The following is a 21,332-nucleotide window of genomic DNA, read 5'->3' as shown; positions in this document are numbered from 1 at the left end:
TACATTTACGCAATTACTTTGATGTTTTTTTTAACGACTGGGCGACATTCAGAAACACATGAGGACCAACAGACGTCATTTCTATTAACATCTTGAATATAATAAACAACATGGCGGCCCTCCGCAACGGGCTCCCTCCCCCAACACCGGAGAGAACGCACGTGGCAAGATCAGACAACGCCTGCGAGTGAGACTACCCTCAAGTTTATTCTCATAAAACATTTATTGTTGCAACAAAACAAAGGCTGCACTTGAATAAAACACGGCAACTCAAACTTCAACATCAACAGGAACATATAATGACCAAATAATAAAACAAAGATTGTTACAAAAATAGGTATAAAACAAATTACAGTGAAATGTTATTAATATTTTCAACAGTCTCTTTTTCAAATTTTACTTTTGGAGGAATTTAGCCTCCTTTTTCTTCTAGTGTACATGTATGAAGCGTTTACATGAGTACTGCACAGGTAAGTTGCATGTGAGTTATCAAAGTAGCTGTTTTTTTCAAAAGCAATTTTTCTACCTTCATCTACATACGTGTACGCTATACAAGGATATAAAATATTTCAATTTTCATCTAAAAATATTCTTCAATCTATATTTTTCAAATCCTATTTAAAAGTAAAAACCATAATAAATGTAAACCAATGAAATATCCCAAGATCAAACTTGAACTTTCCTTCCTCAATTCTGAATTCAGGGTCTTACATTATGTACAATTTCATTAAAATATTACCAACAAAACAATGTCCCACCAAGTTCAACAAATGAACTATTACACGAAAAAATTATCTCATTTTGAAGCGTGGCAGATGCTAACTTATAAACCTGTTACAACAACCACCACCGTAATTATAACATTCAGGAAACAGAAGCTCCGTAGCACTCTAAAAATGGTTTCCTTTGACTTAGTTTTTCCATGTCTTTTTTTTTAATTTACTATCGCTTTCTCTTTTTTTTAATTGCATCTTCAACCATCTTTTGGGTGTTAGCCATGTTTTGCGACTGTCTTCTAAGCTCATCCAGCTGTTCACCTAATGCTCTTGATCGATCCTCTATTGCCAATCTTTGAGCAGCCTGAAAAAATAAAAAATAAAACAAAACAAAACAAAAAAGAGCTGATAGAAAAATTATTAGACCCTGTCACAGAAGACAAGATCTGAAAGCTGAAGGGGATAATGATGTCATACTACAAATCAAAGATTATATCAATCAAAAATTGCTCGGTTGAGTAAGTAGAGTACTACGCGCGAATTGAGTACAGATATCACGCGATATTCGGACGGTTGGTTATTTTGAACTCTCAAAAACCTGTTTAACCGGTCGGCTGCGCGTGCTACGCTTCTCCACTTGCTTCGCTTTTCCTGCCTTATGGGAAATTTATATGACATAAAGAGGTTATCATCATTAGAAGTTCTGGTGTGTAGTATGAGTGAGTAGTCGTACTCGTTGTTTACCTCTTGACGAGCCCGTAGGTCGAGTCAAAGTACGGCACAACTCGCTAAAAATACTCAAAGGTACTACACACCAAAACCTCTAATAAGATAGATATACTTATTATACTAAGTTTTCTAGATTAATTGCCCCATGTTCCAGGAACCCTAAAAAACTCCAGCAGGAAGGACGCTTTGGCTCAAGCTCTGTTTAGTTTTTTAGACCGTATACTCATGTTCAAGTTCAGAACAGTTTATGAATGATATAATCCGACATACCAATGCACCCAAGCGATCATTAAACTCTCTTTCTTCTTCCTCTCTCTTTGCTTTTCTCTTCCTTGATTGTTCCTGTCAAGATAACAAATCAAAGTCTCCTTATCGCGCTAAAAAAGTACCCTAACCCTATAACTCCCAGAAGTGATTAACACGTAGCTTCTCCCGATAATATCCACGCATTATCATCCTGCAAACAAGTAATGAGATTACTGAACTTATTAGGTAGAATTTGTTATCTTGATCTACCGCTAAATTCTCAAGACTTATTTACAAGTAAATTTGTAGCAGCGAGAGGGGAGAACTAACAATCAGATTCTCGGATTTCAAGCGTTATGGAAACCTTGAATTCCTGTTTGTCTAAATATAATCGGAGGCCACAAAATGATCAAACATATGCACATGTTTGGAAAATCAATATCAGGGAGTGCTTGACATTGAATGAGAATCGATATTTTGACCTTTTCAGCCCATGTTTAAAAATTGCACAACTGAGCTTTCAGACATACAAACACAATTAAACAACAATGAAATGTTTGGAACTGGTCTATTGAGACTGCTTATCAACATTAAATCAGCTGAAAAGAGTTTTAAAACTGACGTTTCGAGCGTTAGCCCTTAGGAGAAGGGCTGTGACGAAGGGCTAACGCTTTAAACGTCAGCTTTTAAACTCTTTACGGTGGCCAATTTATGTTATCAGCTCAGTTGATAGTACTTAATTATGCTGTTATACTCTCCGACCATAGAAACACCACAGTTTCTTTATAAACTTGCCCCCTTTAAATCAGCTGAGTGTACCATACCTCTCTCCGCTGAACAGCTTCTGCTGAAAAGTAATTAGGGCATACTTTTGAATTCTTGTTATGTCCAACTGTTCCACAAGAGCTACACTTCGGTCCCATTGGCTTATCACTGCTGCTTGATACATGATTTATAATAGATAAATCTTTTGGCCCAGAAGGTGAATGATGAGAGGGGGAATGCTGAAAAAAAAGTTAATTCAAATTGACGAATAGATTCCTCGTTGCCATGTTTCTGCTTAGTAATAGATCACATGTGACGTCAATGTGGTATGAATAAAATTTGGCTCTGTCACTGATGATGACGTTTCTTGCTTTGCTTGTTTTGTTTTGTTCTGTTTGTTTCGTTTGTTTGTTTGTTTTTTACACACATCAGTGACAATGCAACGAACTTTAATTAATTTCACTTACCATAGGACCTGAAAGAGAGGGAAGACGTGGATGAACTCTTTCGAAAGTGCTGCAAAAGAAAGTTAGTCTGACTACTATGTTTTTGTAAGACAATATCTAACTTTAGGGTGTAATCAAACATACTTGTATCAAGAAGAAAAATCAAGAATTCACATTCTAGCAAGATTTGAAGATGCATTTCAAGGGGAGTCACAAGGCAGGGTTATCACTGGAAGCTGGTAGGCGGTGCAAATACGGTGGCTGTCAGGCCATTCTGCGCCGGCTACTTAGTGAGTGGTGATCAAAGACGGAATATAAGTTTGTTTTTAAATGATAATAACTTCAATGTCTCGCCGAATAAAGTTGCTCAAATAAGTCCCAGAATGTTGGAAATCTCGTCCCGGTGATTTTCAAATTTCAAAGTTCTCCAAGGAGCATGACCCGGAACCCGTGTAGCAATACGCCATGCTTCCTATGCAAGCATATTTCAATTCAGCCGCCTGCTCAATTCATATCAAACATTTATTACTTTTTCTAATGACAACCCTGAAATATTTCTGCATCAAGGTTTTTAAAACGATCAAATGCACGTTTTTGTTGTTTTTGTTTTTGTTTTAATTTGTTCTTTCAACCGTCTCTACGAGAACAATAAGACCTATTGTACCTTGAACCTGATGGGGATGGCCTTGGAGAAACAGGAAAGCCACTTGAACCAGCTGGTTTAGGTTCTTCATCATCATCATCCCTAAAACATCAACGCAAATACACATACTTTACTTGTTTCCCCAAATTGAAGTCGTTATTGATGGGCTTGTGAAAAAACTATGACCAAATAATTACCAATACCCACTACCCATTAAAGAATACTTTTCTCTTCTGGATACTTTTCAACACTTTTAAATTGTAAGAAATTGGGTGGCTCATGTCAAAAAAAAAAGAAAATACAAACAAACAAACAAACAGAGAAAAATTACGGGAATCACAATGCTCTTCTCTGATCTTTCCTCTCACCTGATGACAAACACATCCTCTCTATGAAAGCCTGGTTTTTTGGGTGAATAATCTAAGTTTTTTCCATCTCTTCGAATTCGTTTTCGAGGTGAGGAAATATCACTAAGGTCCTTGGGTGAATCCTGCTTCTTCTGAGAAAGTTCTGATCTACTTATAGGATTGGCAACACCAATTTGCAATGGTTTACCACAGGCAATTGCAGCCACATTTCTCCTGAAATCAAGCCCACGCGAGGATTTATCTCCCCTTCCAGCGCATGTGACAAATTTTTCTTTCTGTGTCTCTCGATAAATTTTGAGTTGATCTTCGACTTCAGCAGCTGCTACTGAAGTCTTGCTTTTCCTGGCGTGGCCACCAGAGCCTTTTACATCACTGTTGAGCTCCTTTTGGAGTTTTAATGCATATGCATAGTCATCATCAACACTTCTTTCTTCCTCTACAGGACATAAATGTTTCTTTTCTGTTTCAGAGACTTCTTTAATCTGAAGTTCTAATGCATCCACACTCTCATCATCTAATTCCTGAGAGTCCAGCAGGATTGCAGAACACTTGGCACTACCTGCTGGCGTGGAGTGTTCCAGTGCAGGAAAAGTACCATGATCATCATGTTGTGAAAGTAATTCTGAGGGTACACTAGAAGCAACAACATCATCATTAGCAACACACTCCTTGATTGGTGTTGAACACTTTGCGTTTCGATCAGGCTCAAGTCTTTCCCCTGACTGCACCAATGCAGCATTTGATCCTTGTACCACAACATCAGCATCAGTGCGTATATCTTTCTCATCCCAAGTAGATTTTGTGGATTTTGGATACTCGTTTCTGCTCAACTCTGAGACCCTGTTTAAATCACTGTCACTGGAATGTCCTCTGTTTCCATCAAAACTTTGTATCAATACCTTTTCTACGTCCTTCTCTCCTTGTAAGTCGTTCATAGTACACTTTTCTGTGATGTACTGCTCTTCCTTGTCTAACACTCCATCACCTCGGTGTTCTGCAACTTTGTTACAATCATTTCTGCTTACTTCTAAGGCTTTGGCGACGTCACCCTCGTTGCTGGACAAAGACTCGCTCTCTGGTTCTTTGCTTTCCAAAATGGATTTCTCCTTCGATCGACCTCCAGCACTCAAAGTCATTGAAACCTTTGTTTTCTCTTGTTCAAATTCCACTTTGCTCAGTTCTAAGGCTTTTTGGAGGTCACTTTCCACAAAGTTCTTTCCTTCACTGTCCCTTGATTGTTTTTCCTCTCTATTAAAGTCTTTTTCCACTATGCCGATATAATAATCCCTTCTGACAGCGTGAGCCTCCAGCTTACTAAATTCCAATGCTCTTTGTAACTCTCTATCTCCGTCTGACAAACAGCTGCCATCATCAATTTGCTTTTCTTTCAGTCCGTCACACGTGCTACTGGTCTGTGATTGAGTATACTCCAATCTGCTCAGTTCCAAAGCTTTCTGCAAGTCCCTGTCGACATCCAACATCTTCCTCTTTTCTTCCTGAATTTTCTTTAGGTTTTCAAACTCTTCCAAACTTTGTTTAAGTGCTCTCTCAAGCTCATCATGTGCAGTGTTATCCTTGTCACCAGAAACAGTAGTGCATGTTGGCTTGAAGACATCCATCTTAGTTCTTGGTTTGCTAGGAGTGTTCTTATCTGATATGAAACTTCTTTCACTCATTTTATCAGATTGGTCAGGATTGATGTCTTTGTAAGATCTTTCAGCATCATATTCTACTTTGCTAAGATTCATAGCCAGCAACAGTTGTTCTCTTTCATACATAGATTCTAGGGAATATTTCTGAAGTTCACCATCTGAACTGGAAGGAATGAACGGTTGAACTGCTGGTGGTCTGATCTGAAAACGAGTCGAAGACATTACACAACATGAAAAGAGTGAATTTGAGAAATAGAAATTAATCGTAGCCTTTCAATCATAAAAATGTCTGAGTTCATTTCAATTGGTAACAAGAAAGTAAAACAAAAGTATAGACCATCAGCAGGGTGAAGTCAAGGATATCTAAGTTTGAACCCTCTTGTTACTGAAAACAATATACTGTCTATATAACAACCTGAATAAAATTAGAGCCCCATTTTATTTTAGCTATAAAGGGATAAAACTACAAAGAAGCACCTCGAAATCAATAACGTAAATGTTACGCACCTCATCAACCTTGTTTTGATATTGTGATGCTTGCAAAGCCTACAGAGACAACTAAGCTTGATTAACAAAAAAAATCTAGCAAGAAATAAAAATGACAAAGAATGATGACAGGCAGGTCAAAACAGTAGGAGAGTGAAATGAGCATGTGTGATACAGTGATTATCAATTGTCTATCGCTTTCAAATTAAATCACAGAAAGAGGAAAAAGAAACATATTAAACAAAACGTCAAGGAAAACATCTCTATCAAACCTGACGAATCATTGCATTTTCCTCTTGTGAATCACTAGCAAACACAAGTTCATCCCCTTGTGGACTAGCAATGGAATAAAAATTTTAAACAAGTTTTAAATACTGGACTATTGTAAAAGTATTAAAGAAAAACTACTATATTGGCTTCTTGTATGATGAATAACAAAAAGAAATAACTCTTACCATACTCTGAAAACAAGTTCTATATATATATATATATATGTATACTTAACTGTGTGTCAGTGTTTTAATGAATATGACAGCAATCTTCGCAGTAATGGACACTTCTTAAACAGTAATGAAAATAAGGCCTGATTTTTTTTCTCAGGCCATATTTTCACTACTGCTTAAGAAGTGTTCATCACTACAAAGATCGCTTTCATATTCATTTCTGTTTCTATGTTCACATATGTGATTTTCACATATCCACAGTCAACGTTCCTCAAATAGATGAATTAATGTACAGTACATTCATGTGTATATATGTGTTTCAATCCAGCAGTCTTGGTAATGTAAAAAGAGTCCAACTGAGTACTGCAACTGTTCTTAACTGACATCAGTTAAACCTAGTTCATATCCAAAAAGGGAGATTTTTGGCCCAATTTGGAAGCATGGTACACGTACAAGAACATTGTAGAAACAAAAGAAGTTTTGTTCATCATGGTCATACTGATATGAATGTTTGCTCTTTAAGTTAAATTATTGAAATTTGAGATGTTTTGTCTGCTATACAGTAATACTTCTGGTACTCATCTGGTGATGTGGCTAAATGATTCTGCAGTGATTACAAGGGGAGTTGTATGAAGCTTGACAGGTGTTTTTAAGCAGTTTCAAAAGTGGTCACTGGTACCTTTCAATCCTCATCATTATAACTATAGCAAGCTGTTGTGGTTCCCTTATGAAGCCACTGTTACTAACTAGCCATCATATTGATGATAGTCAACTTGGTACCTTTCCTCTGGTTGAGTCCCAAACTGAGCACCATTGTTAACATTGATATCATTGTGAGTAGGCAGGGGCACATCTGCCACACCTGAAATGAATAAGTCAAAACTCTTTGGCTATTTTCATCATCTTTACTGCATTTCCTGTGTTAGGTCCTACCGTTAGCTTTGCATTGGTCTAGATCTCTCAAAAAATTCCCAGGTTACCTGAAGGCTCTTGTCTCAGGAAACAGAGTGATATTGATCAAGACACACCAGTAAAGAAAACTCCTTATATTCTAACAAGCTGCAATCAAATTGCACCATGTTGATCATTTGCTAACAGTTCATCCTACCTCCTGACATTTGATAAAACTTGCTCAAAATTTCTGCTGTTTCCTCCGCTGTCTCTGTTCTTCGCACTATTGCTCCTTTAAAAACCTAAATGTACAGTAAAGCAAATTTACATCCTACCTTAGTGACCAGCATTTAGTTTCTCCTGACAATTATACCACTGAATCATTCATTTGAGATCATGAGAATAACAGAGATGATCACCAACTAAAGAAGCCCTTGATTGTTAAACAAATTCTCCATGTCAGCATCTTAGGAAATGTATAGATGACAGTATGGAGAATGTGCATACTGATGTTAGGGTGTAAAATGGTTAAGGAATGCAAATAAAAAGCAAAATTTGAATTATTTCCTGTAAGATGTATTACTATCATTTTCAGCTTTCAACATTCAAGCTATCTATGAACTGTTTCTATAAAATTGTTTTCTTCATGCTAAGGCAAGTATAATGCATGCCCCAACAATGAAGATCTACCTTAAAGCTGACACTCTTCCTGGTAAAGAGGGTGCCTACTTACAAGATGTTTGATTATACTTACAACAAATATTTTATCCCTTTCACTCCCAAGATATGAATAGCAATTCACCTTACTGTCTACCACACATTTATTATAATGTTAGTTCTGAAAAAATTTGGTGTCAAAATCAAAACAAATATCCTTCTTAATATTTTTTATTACTCTAATTACCTGTTTGCTAATGGTGTAAAAAATTTGGCTCAGAGAAACTACTTCTTGATCACTCACTCTTAGGAGTGAAGGGGTTAACTACGTATTCTTAATACTGTTATTTTATTTATGGAATGCTAACCTGTAACCAAAGAATGTACCACTGTGGAACATCTTCATGAACAAGCTGGTCAGTGATACCTTGAAGATGTTTTTGAATGCAAGCTGAGGGAGCAAAATGGTAATTTTAGAAATCGGAAATTCCAATCTTTTAAGTATAAAATAATGCCTACAAACTCAAAACATGATCAAGAGATGAATAACAAAGGAATTACCTTCAGCAGTTTGATGCATGTTGTCCAGAAGATCAGCCAAGGCTTTGTCTAGTACCCTGTGACATTGCTAAATTGTATCCACAAGAGGATAGAATCAGTTCATATAAAAATGTTAAAATTAATATGGCTGTTGAACAAATAACATCCTGTGACTTCTTGTCCTTACTAAGTTAGAGAAAAGGTTCTTATGGAATACTCTACTATAACTTTGATCTTCCATACTTTGACAGACAAATTGATCAATACAAAAAAAAAGTTTTTTGCATGGAAAAGTGGTACATGTCAAACGCGACAGCTCTTTTCCTTCCTCTTCTCCCAGTTACTAGTTGACAAATACTCTTCATTTTATTGCATTGGTTGAAAATACTTACCTTGTTATAAACAGTAAGGCCTTGAATCACAATCAAAGATCTTTCTTCCTGTAAACCATTTCCACCACTGACAGGTAAACTATGAAGCTCCATCCCACCATTGCTATGGCTAAATGTAACATAGGAAAATGAACCAATTATTAAACAAATGTTGGAATATATGAATATTATGTGACTATAGGATTTTACAGTCCCAACCAAGTCCAACCTGGAATTCTCATAATTTGAAATTTCATGATTTTTGTAACTTGTAGTATTTCAAATCAACTTCCAAAGAAGTAACGATGATGACATAAACATAGGTTGTACAAGTTTATAAAACTAAGCAGCTGTGGTCATTCTACATGACTACAACATCTTCCCTATTTCAACTCAAATCATTACTATTTTTTACATTAACAGCAGATAGTAATTCAAATTAAAGGGAAAAGGGGTCATAATGTCATTTAAAATGTGCTCTTTTATTCATATCTTGATTTACTTCACACATTACAAAAAAAATGAAGCCATAAACTGGCAAGGAAACAAGTTGCAATAACCAGGTGACTGCTTTAAACCTTCATAACAAATTTCAAATTAACATAGATTAACTTAAGTGTAATTTAGTGATTACCTCCTTATAATGTCAGTGAACTCTGATGCTGACCAGACAGATGCAGCCACTATGGACAAAATGACAACATGAATGAATCTCCTAATAAAAACATTCTTTCTAGCTCATACAGATGTTGTAGTGTTGGATTCTTAAATTTAAGTCCTCTTGTCCAAAGCTGGATTGAGGTAACCCGGGGTTAAAGTGAGATCTGATTTCAGATGTGAAGGTGTATTTAACAAAAAAATTAGTATTATCCTTTTTGTCTAGAATTCGATTATTGGATGCTCTAAAAAGAATAGCAAAAATTATTCCCAAAAGCCTTTTGTACAAATTAATATAGAAACCTGGATCAAAATTTAACCTTGGGTTAGTGCCAATTGGCTTTCAAACAACTGGGCCAGACCAATTTATGAAGTGATCAGGAGTATTAATTACTCCCACTTAGATAGGATGACAGTCCACCACAAGGTGACCACCAGAAGTTCATCTGGCTTCCCTCACAAATTGTCTGTATATATATTCCATGCACATTTATAAGTTGGTTTTATTAACTTGTATGAGGTCAAATGACAAGCACTGCTATAATTTAAAAGGGAGTTTTTCATGAAAAAGTCTTCCTAACTGAGAACAAAATTTTCTGAGTCACTCATTTTCTAATTAAAATACCTTTCAAACATCTTGAATACTTTTTTCTACATGTATGCATATTTCTCAAATTTCTTTTCCTTTTTGATTAGTGAAAAATAATCATAAGCTTTAAGAGGGAACCTGCATGTACCTGGATTTACAGGTGCTGCATCAAGGTTAGCTGAGTTTCTCCGCAATTTTCTTCCTCTTGAAAATTCACTGTATGTCTTCAACTTGGGACTTCCATCTGTAAAATAGGATCCATAAAAGGTTCTTAGAAAAATATTTTATTGATTTCTTTCCCTGAAAATGGGAACATTATCTCATTTTCCAACATTAAACATCATTATTGAGACATCTTATCACAAAAGCATCTTGTTTTTTCACTTGACCAAGATATGAATGAAACTTAACCAGGCTGCATTAAGAAAAGACATTGTTTTGTATTGCATACCTGACTGCAGGAATTCTATTGTCATGTTGGTTAAATGGCAGAGCCATTCCACACTTTTCATCCACGAGCCAGTACGATTCACAAGAAACTGCTCCTCTAACAGCAAACTATCAAGTTTATCCTTAAAGGTAAAATCATTGTAGCAAAAGAAGTATGAGCAATCCTACAGAAAAAGTGTCCATGATATGGTTGCCACAGTAAGACACCTAAAATGAAGTACACTCTCAACTTGTGACAGAAGCATCAATGAATTTTTCAAAGGGAAGCTGCTTCAAATAATTTATAACAAACTGAAAAATCTCATTTTAAGTGGGCTGCAGTTTTCTCTTTTTCAGGCAGTAAGCGATAAAGTTTAGTGCCTGTAGTACCTCAAATTACCACCTAAAATTGCTTGGAATTCTTGAAAATTCAACACTCAGGTAAAAGGATTGCTCTACCAGTTTGAAAATATATTTTACTCTGCATAATACTGAAGGCGAAGACTGGAGCCTACTTCCAAATGAAATCATGGGACATACATCAACTCCCAAAAAATATAGATTACATAAAGGATATTTTTATCCAACCTGGTCCATTGAAAAATTTGAATGATCATGCACTATGTTTATATATTCTACTCAGGTTATTGGCATGTGTACCTGCAAGAAACTTGCTACTTCAGGGCCTGGATTTCCTTTCAGTTCCCTAGGGCTACCCTCCACAAGATAGAACAGATTTGCTAAGCCACATTTCTGAAAGAGAATAATAAAACTTAAAACCTGACATTCATCAATGCAATATAGTAATTAAGAGAAAAAAAGGAACTCTTTAATGAGCAGCCAATAAAGTTGAAAACAGCTTTCTCTTGATAATGCCAGCTACATTTCTTTCAAAACTGCAAAACTTTTTTTTTGACACATCCTTACATTCTGTCCAAGAAATACATTAGCCAATCTGTGCTAAGGTCACCTTCATTCTGTTGACTTGGTTAAGAAATCTTGTGGACTTAAGACTGGACCACAAGTCATCCCATGTTTTCCTCTCTACAACCATGGGGAGAACCTGCAGAAAATTATGTAAGTGCCTCAAAACCAATAATTATTTCTTTCAGTTGATAATTTATGCCCAGAAGGGTTTACATTTTTAAACTCAGAAAGCCGATTAACATTTTCAGAACTCTAAGTCTGACACAGAATGTGAACCAAGAATGATTTCAGTCATCAACCTCCCTCTTCCATTTGCCTATGATCATAAGACTCAGGAAAGCTTGAGGTTGCAAGATTTTTAGTAAGAAACAGAGAAGTCTTTTTTCAAAGACATAGAAATGGATGCTACATGCAGTTGCATGATCATTGCCAGACAGAAAACTTATAATGGACCTATAAAATTGTTACATGATTGATTTTCCAACTGACTCGTGCCTCTTATGATTGAACCATAACCAAATGACTTGTTGTTACTGCATTCTAATGTCAATTCAGAAGAATATGCAGGTAACTCATGCAGTGACAGAACTACGCTGTAGCAGACTTGCTCATGGTTAGTGAGTCACATTTTTACACAAAGAATGAATATCAACCAAAAAGATCTCTAGCATTAAATTTGCCACATATCTACATACCAGTTCCTGATCTGGCATGTCTCTCACTGTATCAGGATTTACTCCAGGGGGTAGTAAGACCCATAAGAAATCACCTACAGGCAGTTTTCTGGTCTTGGCTGACATTCCTCGCTGTTGCACCACTCTGACAAAGCGTTCCCTCAAAGGTTCTTCACTATCAACTAACAAGCATACTTGGCGATTTCTGAAAACTGGCCTGCAAATGATAGGAAACTAATACACTGTAATTTTTTCACTAGTTCACACACTGACATAACCAAACACTACTGACAAATCTTTCTAACCAGGGGTTTGTGTGTTTGATTCTTTTGGTGACCTTTCTATTATTGTTGCCCTCCTTCAAAGAAACTCACATAAACCTCCACATTAATCCAATGTCACTTCCTAAGGGTGTGAATTAAAGGGGGCAGTTAACATGAAGACCAGACTTGCTGACTGGCACAGCTGCCCTGCCATTCCATGCAAGCAGGCATTGTGCAATGTGGCAGCTAAGACCTCGAGAGCTTGCACACACGTTTGCATAATTGAGCTTTGCTTGTTTTCATAAATCATCATGGGTTAATCTTTCCAGACCATTTCTCATTCACACTTGAAAAAGCTGTTGGATCTTACAGCTAACAATCCCAGCAATAGCGGAAGTCAGTTAGGTGTTCAGTGCAGATATTTCACCACCTTGTTTAGAGAGACTACACAAGGTGGTTGGTATTGCATGGTTACCATGGTTACCTACATAGCTCCATACTATTGCACCTACATGTTAGGCAACAGCTCCCAAATTTATCTTTTGATAATCTGTTAAGTAAATCAGTAATGAAAGTTTGTTTCAACAGACCAGATAAGTTATGCTTAAATCAAAGACGCCATCAAAAGACATATACCTCACTGCTATTACTGGTATGGTTGGAATAGAAGCTGCTTGTCTTAGATTCTGAACAGCATAATCAAACTCTGAGCACCTTGCAGCAAGAGGCTGGCCTTTTTCCATGAGAGAATACCTATAAGTTGGAGAGTATATTTGCAAAGTTGACAGTCAAAGAGGTTAATAAGGTCACATGCAGTTTATAGCAGAGTTCCTCTAGAGACCACAAGCCCAAGAAAGCACACTGTGGTGAACCTATCAGGCCTTGACAAAAACTAACAAAAATATAGTTACAAATAAAAATGGTTAATTTACTTTGGTGTTCTGGCCTCTTTCTGTACAAGCTCATTCTTCAATAGGGCACTCTCCATTGAGTCAAAGCCTGACCATCGTCCTGAAAATCAGAAAGCAGTAAAGAGCCACTAAACGGGGCTTTCCTGGTGTACCGGTACATGGGGGGATTCCAATTGTTTTCATATCCATACATGGAGTTGTGATGCAGTTCATTAATGTTTCGTTCCTTTGTGTACCGGTACACGAGGACACAACCCACTAAACTGATGAGGTCTTTGTTTTTTGACTTGTTATTACCTCTGCATACTAACAAACATCATTGGTTACAAAGACATTGGCCTTTTCAGAGCTTTACCAAAAATGGGTTTGTGCAAATTTCTGTAAAAAAAATTTGAGGCATTTTCCAAACTTTAAGGGCCTTATTGTTTACACAAGATCTATTTCAGACTGTGGTTTTTCGAAACCAGTGGGCCAAAGGGATTCTCTGCAAGAGGGTTGATATAATTAAGTAACTGCCCTTCCATTCTTAGCTTTTGGCCCTCTTCAGACTGTTCACAAAAACAAATGTTCAGATAAATGATTTGGCTAAACTGAAGATGGCTTATAATATTGCTTTGTTAAACAATGACTAAAATTTGTTTAAATTACTGGCCCTGAGTCTTAAATTTGAGACCTCTAAAGGCCAGAGGAGACTAGCAGAACAAAGGTAATTTCTACAATACAGAAAATTCTTTAAATTGCAGATTTACCCTTTTCCAAGGGTTTAAGAACTACTTTCAATTGCTAATACATATCACCTCTTTTGCTAGAATTCAAGGCAAACACTATTTTAATCAGTTATTCTTGAAAAGTCTACATTCCTTGTTGAGCAAAAGCTGTTTCCCATTTACTTGTCTAGCAAAACAAAATTTAATCTCCTCAGAACCCAACATCCTTGAGTTCATTCTCTCAAGTTCCTGACAGTGAGGCAAACAATTGGATCTTCATTCTGGCTTTTTGAGGGTTTCTTTCCAAAAGATTACAAAATCATAGACTGAGATATTCACTGCTAGTGGGAATAGGTAATGTCAGTTATTAATTAAGACAAAACATAAATTTACCTTGTTTTATCTCCAAATCTGTGTTTGTTAGAGGCTGGGCTCTGGATTTTAACTCATCTTCAGTCAAACTCATTTTGCTGTGAACTTCATTGGCAGCCCTATCAGGACAAACATTATTTAACAATTGGTTCATACGTCAGTATGCGTTCATTGAGATATGAAGCACACAGAAAGTTTGGAGAGCACGAAAGATGTGTAAGAGTTGCTTGAGGCGTAGCCATGCAAGAGCAACTCTAGCTTCTTGAGTGCTCTCCAACCTTCCCAAGTGCTTCATATCTCGACGAATGCACAGCTGATGCATGAACCAATTGTTTTCTAACATTTTCAACCCGATGGAAAATTTGTTTTTCTCAAGGGATTTGTTTGCTAATGTCACGAGCTTGCACAATAGGAATATAAAGCACGCTTGCACAATTGAATTTGATTAGACAAATTTACTAGCTACATGTATGTTATAATTACACTTTCTTTAACCTCTTACTCAACAGCTACAATTATCACATACCTGTGAAATGCAACCAACATAGCAAATGGTGCTCTGTAGGCCTAAAAGATTAAGCATTATTATTTCTGAGTATGAGAGCGTATTTCTATTTACACTAATAAATAAAACAGTCAGATGTGAAAATACAACCAGTTGGTCACTATATCTCTCGCAAATTGCATTAATTTATTGTTGACATATCTGTGCAGTCCACTCAGCACCTTATATATTTAGTATGTTCAACTTAATATGCTACTTTAAAAAAGTTATCTCCTGCAAATGTCAAATAATTATTATGCCTTATCTCCCAATGAAAGTCGTCTACCTACTGTTTGAAAGAGGTAGAGGTTATAATAAGCAATTAAATCTAATGGGCAATTTTCAGACCAATGCAAAAGTCTAGAGAAAAAAACTTACTGCTATACTCCATCACAATATAAGTAGAAGACTTGTCCAGTTTATCAAGATTTTATGAGGCAATGCAAAAATGACTTTCAAAATAATAATTGCACTCACTTTAGGGGTATACCCTTTGCTCGGGGCTGGTGCTTCTATTACATCTAACAAAAAAAAAATGACACAGATATAGCTACAAGTAGTCTGACTCATGAAATGCTGCTCTAATCAACAACAAGTGGAACAAGTTGACAACTTTTTTCCTTATCAGCCTGGGGGGAAATGTAAAGTGAAAACCTTAACTTTGGCAAGCAAGAGTGCTTTAATTAACAACAGTGGTATATAATGAATGAAAGTGATCCTCGCAGTGATGTGCACTACTTGGGCAGTAGTGAAAATAAGGCCTGAAAAAAATTTCAGGCCTGTACGGGATTTGAACCCATGACCTCTGCGATACCGGTGCAGCGCTCTACCAACTGAGCTAACAAGCCAACTGGGAGCTGGTCATGATAGTGGTTCTAAATAAACCCGTGAAGTGATGAATATACGGTTAAGAATATATGAAAGTCATATATTTACATCACTGTGAGGATCACTTTCATTCATGTCTTTATCCGCAGTTCAAATATATGACTTTCATATATTCTTAACCGTATATTCATCACTTCACGGGTTTATTTAGAACCACTATCATGACCAGCTCCCAGTTGGCTTGTTAGCTCAGTTGGTAGAGCGCTGCACCGGTATCGCAGAGGTCATGGGTTCAAATCCCGTACAGGCCTGAAATTTTTTTTCAGGCCTTATTTTCACTACTGCCCAAGTAGTGCACATCACTGCGAGGATCACTTTCATTCATGTCTTTATCCGCAGTTCAAATATATGACTTTCATATATTCTTAACCGTATATTCATCACTTCACGGGTTTATTTAGAACCACTATCATGACCAGCTCCCAGTTGGCTTGTTAGCTCAGTTGGTAGAGCGCTGCACCGGTATCGCAGAGGTCATGAGTTCAAATCCCGTACAGGCCTGAAATTTTTTTCAGGCCTTATTTTCACTACTGCCCAAGTAGTGCACATCACTGCGAGGATCACTTTCATTCATGTCTTTATCCGCAGTTCAAATATATGACTTTCATATATTCTTAACCGTATATTCATCACTTCACGGGTTTATTTAGAACCACTATCATGACCAGCTCCCAGTTGGCTTGTTAGCTCAGTTGGTAGAGCACTGCACCGGTATCGCAGTGGTCATGGGTTCAAATCCCGTACAGGCCTGAAATTTTTTTCAGGCCTTATTTTCACTACTGCCCAAGTAGTGCACATCACTGCGAGGATCACTTTCATTCATGTCTTTATCCGCAGTTCAAATATATGACTTTCATATATTCTTAACAGTGGTATATAAAGCAGCCTGAAATCAGATCACTACTCTGAAGCTGAGGACTCTAATGAAAATGCAGCATTCTTCCAAATATAACCAAAAGCATTGTACCATAACAAGCATTATGGTAAAGGATGGGTGGTATAAAATTGGATCTTCAGAGAATTTTTAAGCTTGCAATAATTATTTTATGCATGGCATGAGGCACACTACACCAAGCAACGACAACTTACCCTTCAAGTGGTGGTTTCTTCTAGTTGCACCCCTGTGAAGCACAACTGCACAGTCATCACAGAGCACCAGGGATGGCTGACAGTCAGCACAGAACAGAGTAGCCACATTTTCTTCACAGTCTCCACACATTCGCTGCCTCTGTGGAGCTCTTCTTCCCACCTTTCCTGCCCCATTGGCTCTTCTCCCTCTGTTGTTAGCCTTATTTCTGCCACCTCTGTTGTGATCATATGAAAAAAAAATGAGGTACATACACAAATGCTAGCAAAATAGTAACATGACAGAATTTCTTCCCTCCTTTTCACATGGAGAAAATGTTTCTGTTACAGCTTTACTTACCTCTGAACTGCACCCACAACTTGTCCATTTCCTTCTAAATTGTTTCCACTGCACTCATCACCATTTTGAATTGATTCTTCTATTAGTGAAGACAACAAAAAGAACAACACATTTTACTAACTTGAAAGCAGCCATGCAGAAACCTTCTAAATTTTATCTTGGTTAGTGTCTCTTATGTTTCTTCCACACACATAGCACTGTCTCAGATGGATGCCTTTAATCAGGGATGTTATTACATATAGAAGGTGGCACACAGCAGATTCTTTCCAGTTGTCAGACCCTTTTTTGCCACCTACTTTGTGAATTGTGGTCAGCAATACAAAATTACTATTTTTAAAATTCTTACAACAGTGTCTGGCTGAAACATTGTTTGTCATTCAAATATTTCTCAAAATGCTGGATATCACATTCCAGAGACTCAAATTTCTTTATTTTTAGGGGGGAGCATGACTTGGACCCCCCTAGAAGGACCTGTTGCTTAACATACCATGCTTGCTATGCAAGCATAATTCAATTCAGTGGGTTACATAACTTGAAACTATCTAACATACTAATAGTAAGTCAAAACTGAAAAGCAGACTGATATTAATGAATCATTCCATGTATTTCACATGCAATGAATTATTTAACAATAATTTTGCAAACCTTTCACTATAGATCTAGTGTCTTACTTGAAACAAGTCCTAATTTCAAAGCCTGTCTTTGAACAAAGTGGCCAATGGAATCCTTTTCATGGACATCATTCTGTTCATACTCATCTTTCAGCTGCTGCAATGTGGCCAAGGTTTGCTGTGACATGTGAACTGGCTTTTTTCCAGCTGTTTGAAGGTGATCAAATAACTGATCCACCTCTTCAAAGTATGGAGGTTGTTGCTGTGTTCGACTAAAGGAGAAACACAATATCTTACTTAATTACATGTATAGGGTTATGTGCAGTAGTCTAGTTAAGTTGTTAGAGAGTAATTAAGAAGTGACGATGGCAATATGAGCTAAAATGTTGCCAGAAAATTTAGTTTGTTTTCCTCTAATATTTTTCACCAAGAGCTTGATACATTCACCATTTCTGAGGGAACAACATCCTCACTTTGGCATAACATGAGAGAAGCTCTCTTGAAAAAAAAGAAAATTCTGACTTACTTGTTTCCTCCATTGAAGAGGATCCCTAAGGCCATATACTTCTGGATGGAAGACTGTTCCAATCCTCTACTTGCTCTTAGATCATCTGTGAGATTTGCACCGCCATGTTCTTTTTCCACCTCTCGCAGTCTGTAGTAGATTGTTGCAGCCCAAAAAGGATTGCTTGTTGTTTCCAAAACAGCATTATTTTGTATATTGTAGAAGCCTACAGTCCTTTTAAAAAAACAATTTTCTTACATGTAAACTGATAGGACAATTCAGTATTGACTCACAAGGTTTCCTCTTAGAGCTTTCCTTTATGGTTCCCTTGCACTCTTATAACTTAACCCTTTAACTCCCATGAGTGACCAACATGGAATTTCTCCTTACAATATCAATACAATATCAAGCAGACAAGTAATGAGAATGACGAAAAATATCAATTAGGGAATTATAAATAGATCCAATACCAAATTCTCCAAACTAACAGCATAAGAATGGTATGGCAGACAGTAAGGAGAATTACTGATGTGATCTTGTTCAGGCAGTTTTCTATATTGTCAAGAAATTGTCAATAAATGATGATTGGAATTTTGCATGATCACTGTCAAAGTAACAAATCAAAAATCTCTGTAGCATTCATCCACAACACTAAGGGTGCTTTATAACATTGAAAACTGTTTTTAATTTGCTTCCTATTATTTCGCAAGTTGCCATTATGCAGAAGCTTTTGTGACCATAGTAGTTTTCCACTACAACAAAATATTGAAGTCACCTAAAATAGAAAAAATCTTACCTGTCATCTGCTAAAACCTCATAAGAACCATCATCTTGACGGAGGTATAAGGAGTCTATTCTGGCTGCTCTGGCTTTCTTTTTGAATTCCTGAGAGTATGAAACAAAAAGTGTGAAATGGTATCATCTCCACAGGTATTTCTGACCTCTGCAAAATAAATTTAATTTGTACCTACAATGTACATCCAGGAGAAGAGATAACAATCCCAAACAATAACAACCTGTTTACACTACTTTACATTAGTTTCACAGCCAACAACATCGCAGATTAACAGACCAATTAGTTTACACAAACCAGCCATATAACACTCAACTGACAACAACTCTTCACACGACTCTGATGACAACTTACACTGAGGTTATCAAAATGTCAGTCACCTCTATTAACAAAATTACTTCTCTGGACTACTTTCAATCAGATAATGAAACCCCAAAAACTAATGTTACTCCCACATTCAAACCAGTTGCTGACTACCAATAGCATAGCTGACTCTACATAACTAGAACCTTCAAGGGAAACTGATTGAGGTTCTGGTTTAATCAGAGTCAAATATAGATAATTTTCTCTTGACACCATTATGTCACAGTCCTGGTAGCTTAAGTACACAAGAGCACCCTTCCACCACTCCCCCCTCTCAGTGGGTGCCACCCGTCTAATCTCCTTCGATCAAGGCATAACGGTGTAGAATACTACCAGAATTTACCTCTCCAAAGAGAGGACAACCTACCGATTCAGTGCAATATCAAATTACTGGTCATGCAAAGACATTAATTACCTCCTAATTTCAAATCAGCAACCTACGCCGGTAACCCAACTTATGTTGGACAAGATCATTCCGTGATCGGCCTTCGGACTAATTGCTTGGCGGTTGAATTAGCAGTCAACGTTAGAGAGACTACCCTCGGGCAACAAATTGAGGAGCAACTTCAGAATACCCCGCAACTTATTTACATGTCATTGAATAAGAATAGTTGAATAGTTGAATAGTTGAATAAGAATAGAATAAAAATGGTTCTGAACGTAACGAGGCACTTTGCTCAACGATCCAACAACGAATTAAATTTTGCAAACTTCAAATCAGCTGTTTTGGGCTCGTACTTGGATTAAAACAACATGAAGGATACTCTGTCACGCTTACCTCTTTCACTTGGCCTACGGTGAACGCGCGCGGATCTGGGAATTCGACAAATATTAACGGCTTTCCAGCATTGGATGGGTCGTATTTCACTTTGTTACGAATGTAAAGTCTCATAACTATTATATTTCTTTCATATCTCGGGTGGAAATGCCCTTCATGTGTCACATATGGAGCGAATTTCCATAATAAACAAGCTGCAATTCATTCCCTCTTCTGACATTCCCGCTTTGTGAATTACCACCTCGAGCCCTTCCGCTGGCAAGGAATTAAAATGACCCTGGGCTCGATATTTGGCCTTCGGAAGAGGTCTAAGTATGCTGTGTAAGCGTCAAGGAAAAAAACAGGACATCTACATAACTTAAAGGACGACGAACAATTTTGCGAAGTTTTTGTCTGTCCACTTAACTTTGTCAATTATTGTATGAAATAAAAAAGTAAAAACCAAAATAAGCAAAACAAAAATCAGTTTCCTGTTTCAAGTCTCAGTAAAGCCTCTAGCTTCACAGAGTTATAATGTATATTTTTGCCTCTTAGTAATAGAACTAATTTTTGAGCCAAAATGGATGTCTTTTGGATGTTGTGTTTTACTGGCGAAAAGGAAATGTGCCATGTTCCTTTCGTGTATCAGCATAGCCGCGAAGATGACAAATCTTGGTTGATTAATCTAAGAAATGAATGCCGCGTCTGGTAAGAAGGCCAAAGTAAAAGAAATGTATAAATAATAAAGGCATCATCAGAGGTAAAAAAATCCGTGATATCTGGCCTGTAACATTTTTCCAATGTACGCACTTCTTTGAGAAGTGTCCGAATCGACATGTTTGACGAGCCCCGGTAATCGCAGCAGTCAGCCATTGCGACATATGCTAATATCGTTCGTTTATATCACCTCTATCAGTTCTTTGTATAATTCCCCTTTTCCTTAATTCTTGACCGGAAACGCAC

The 21,332-nt window shown here is 37.1% G+C and overlaps 1 protein-coding gene across 2 annotated transcripts; it reads right to left on the bottom strand.

Annotated features, from left to right (window-relative positions):
* Nucleotides 1-204: 204 nt before the first annotated feature.
* LOC113686533 (uncharacterized) lies at nucleotides 205-20,658 on the bottom strand. 2 transcript variants are annotated; one of them, XM_027204169.2, is made up of 30 exons: nucleotides 20,391-20,658; nucleotides 19,253-19,341; nucleotides 18,478-18,690; nucleotides 18,012-18,223; nucleotides 17,341-17,419; nucleotides 17,004-17,218; nucleotides 15,504-15,547; nucleotides 15,009-15,049; nucleotides 14,504-14,601; nucleotides 13,425-13,503; nucleotides 13,129-13,245; nucleotides 12,251-12,446; nucleotides 11,599-11,691; nucleotides 11,289-11,381; nucleotides 10,651-10,771; nucleotides 10,348-10,443; nucleotides 9,588-9,636; nucleotides 8,975-9,083; nucleotides 8,604-8,670; nucleotides 8,411-8,493; nucleotides 7,603-7,687; nucleotides 7,275-7,356; nucleotides 6,324-6,387; nucleotides 6,073-6,111; nucleotides 3,914-5,766; nucleotides 3,567-3,647; nucleotides 2,924-2,972; nucleotides 2,516-2,695; nucleotides 1,716-1,787; nucleotides 205-1,080 (listed from the first exon to the last, which is right to left on the bottom strand). In XM_027204169.2, the coding sequence occupies exons 1-30, from the start codon at nucleotides 20,502-20,504 to the stop codon at nucleotides 943-945; spliced, it is 4,851 nt and encodes a 1,616-aa protein (XP_027059970.2). In that variant the 5' UTR covers nucleotides 20,505-20,658; the 3' UTR covers nucleotides 205-942. The 2 variants fall into 2 exon arrangements, with proteins under 2 accessions (XP_027059970.2, XP_089036650.1); XM_089180524.1 differs by lacking the exon at nucleotides 20,391-20,658 and adding an exon at nucleotides 20,028-20,160.
* Nucleotides 20,659-21,332: the final 674 nt, after the last annotated feature.

The sequence above is a fragment of the Pocillopora damicornis genome, chromosome 8 (assembly GCF_964200805.1).
Source record: "Pocillopora damicornis chromosome 8, jaPocDami1.2, whole genome shotgun sequence".
In the NCBI taxonomy this organism is placed as follows: Eukaryota; Metazoa; Cnidaria; class Anthozoa; order Scleractinia; family Pocilloporidae; genus Pocillopora; species Pocillopora damicornis.
The sequence above is the reverse complement of the archived record's forward strand: the minus strand, read 5'-3'. Positions and strand labels throughout refer to the sequence as shown.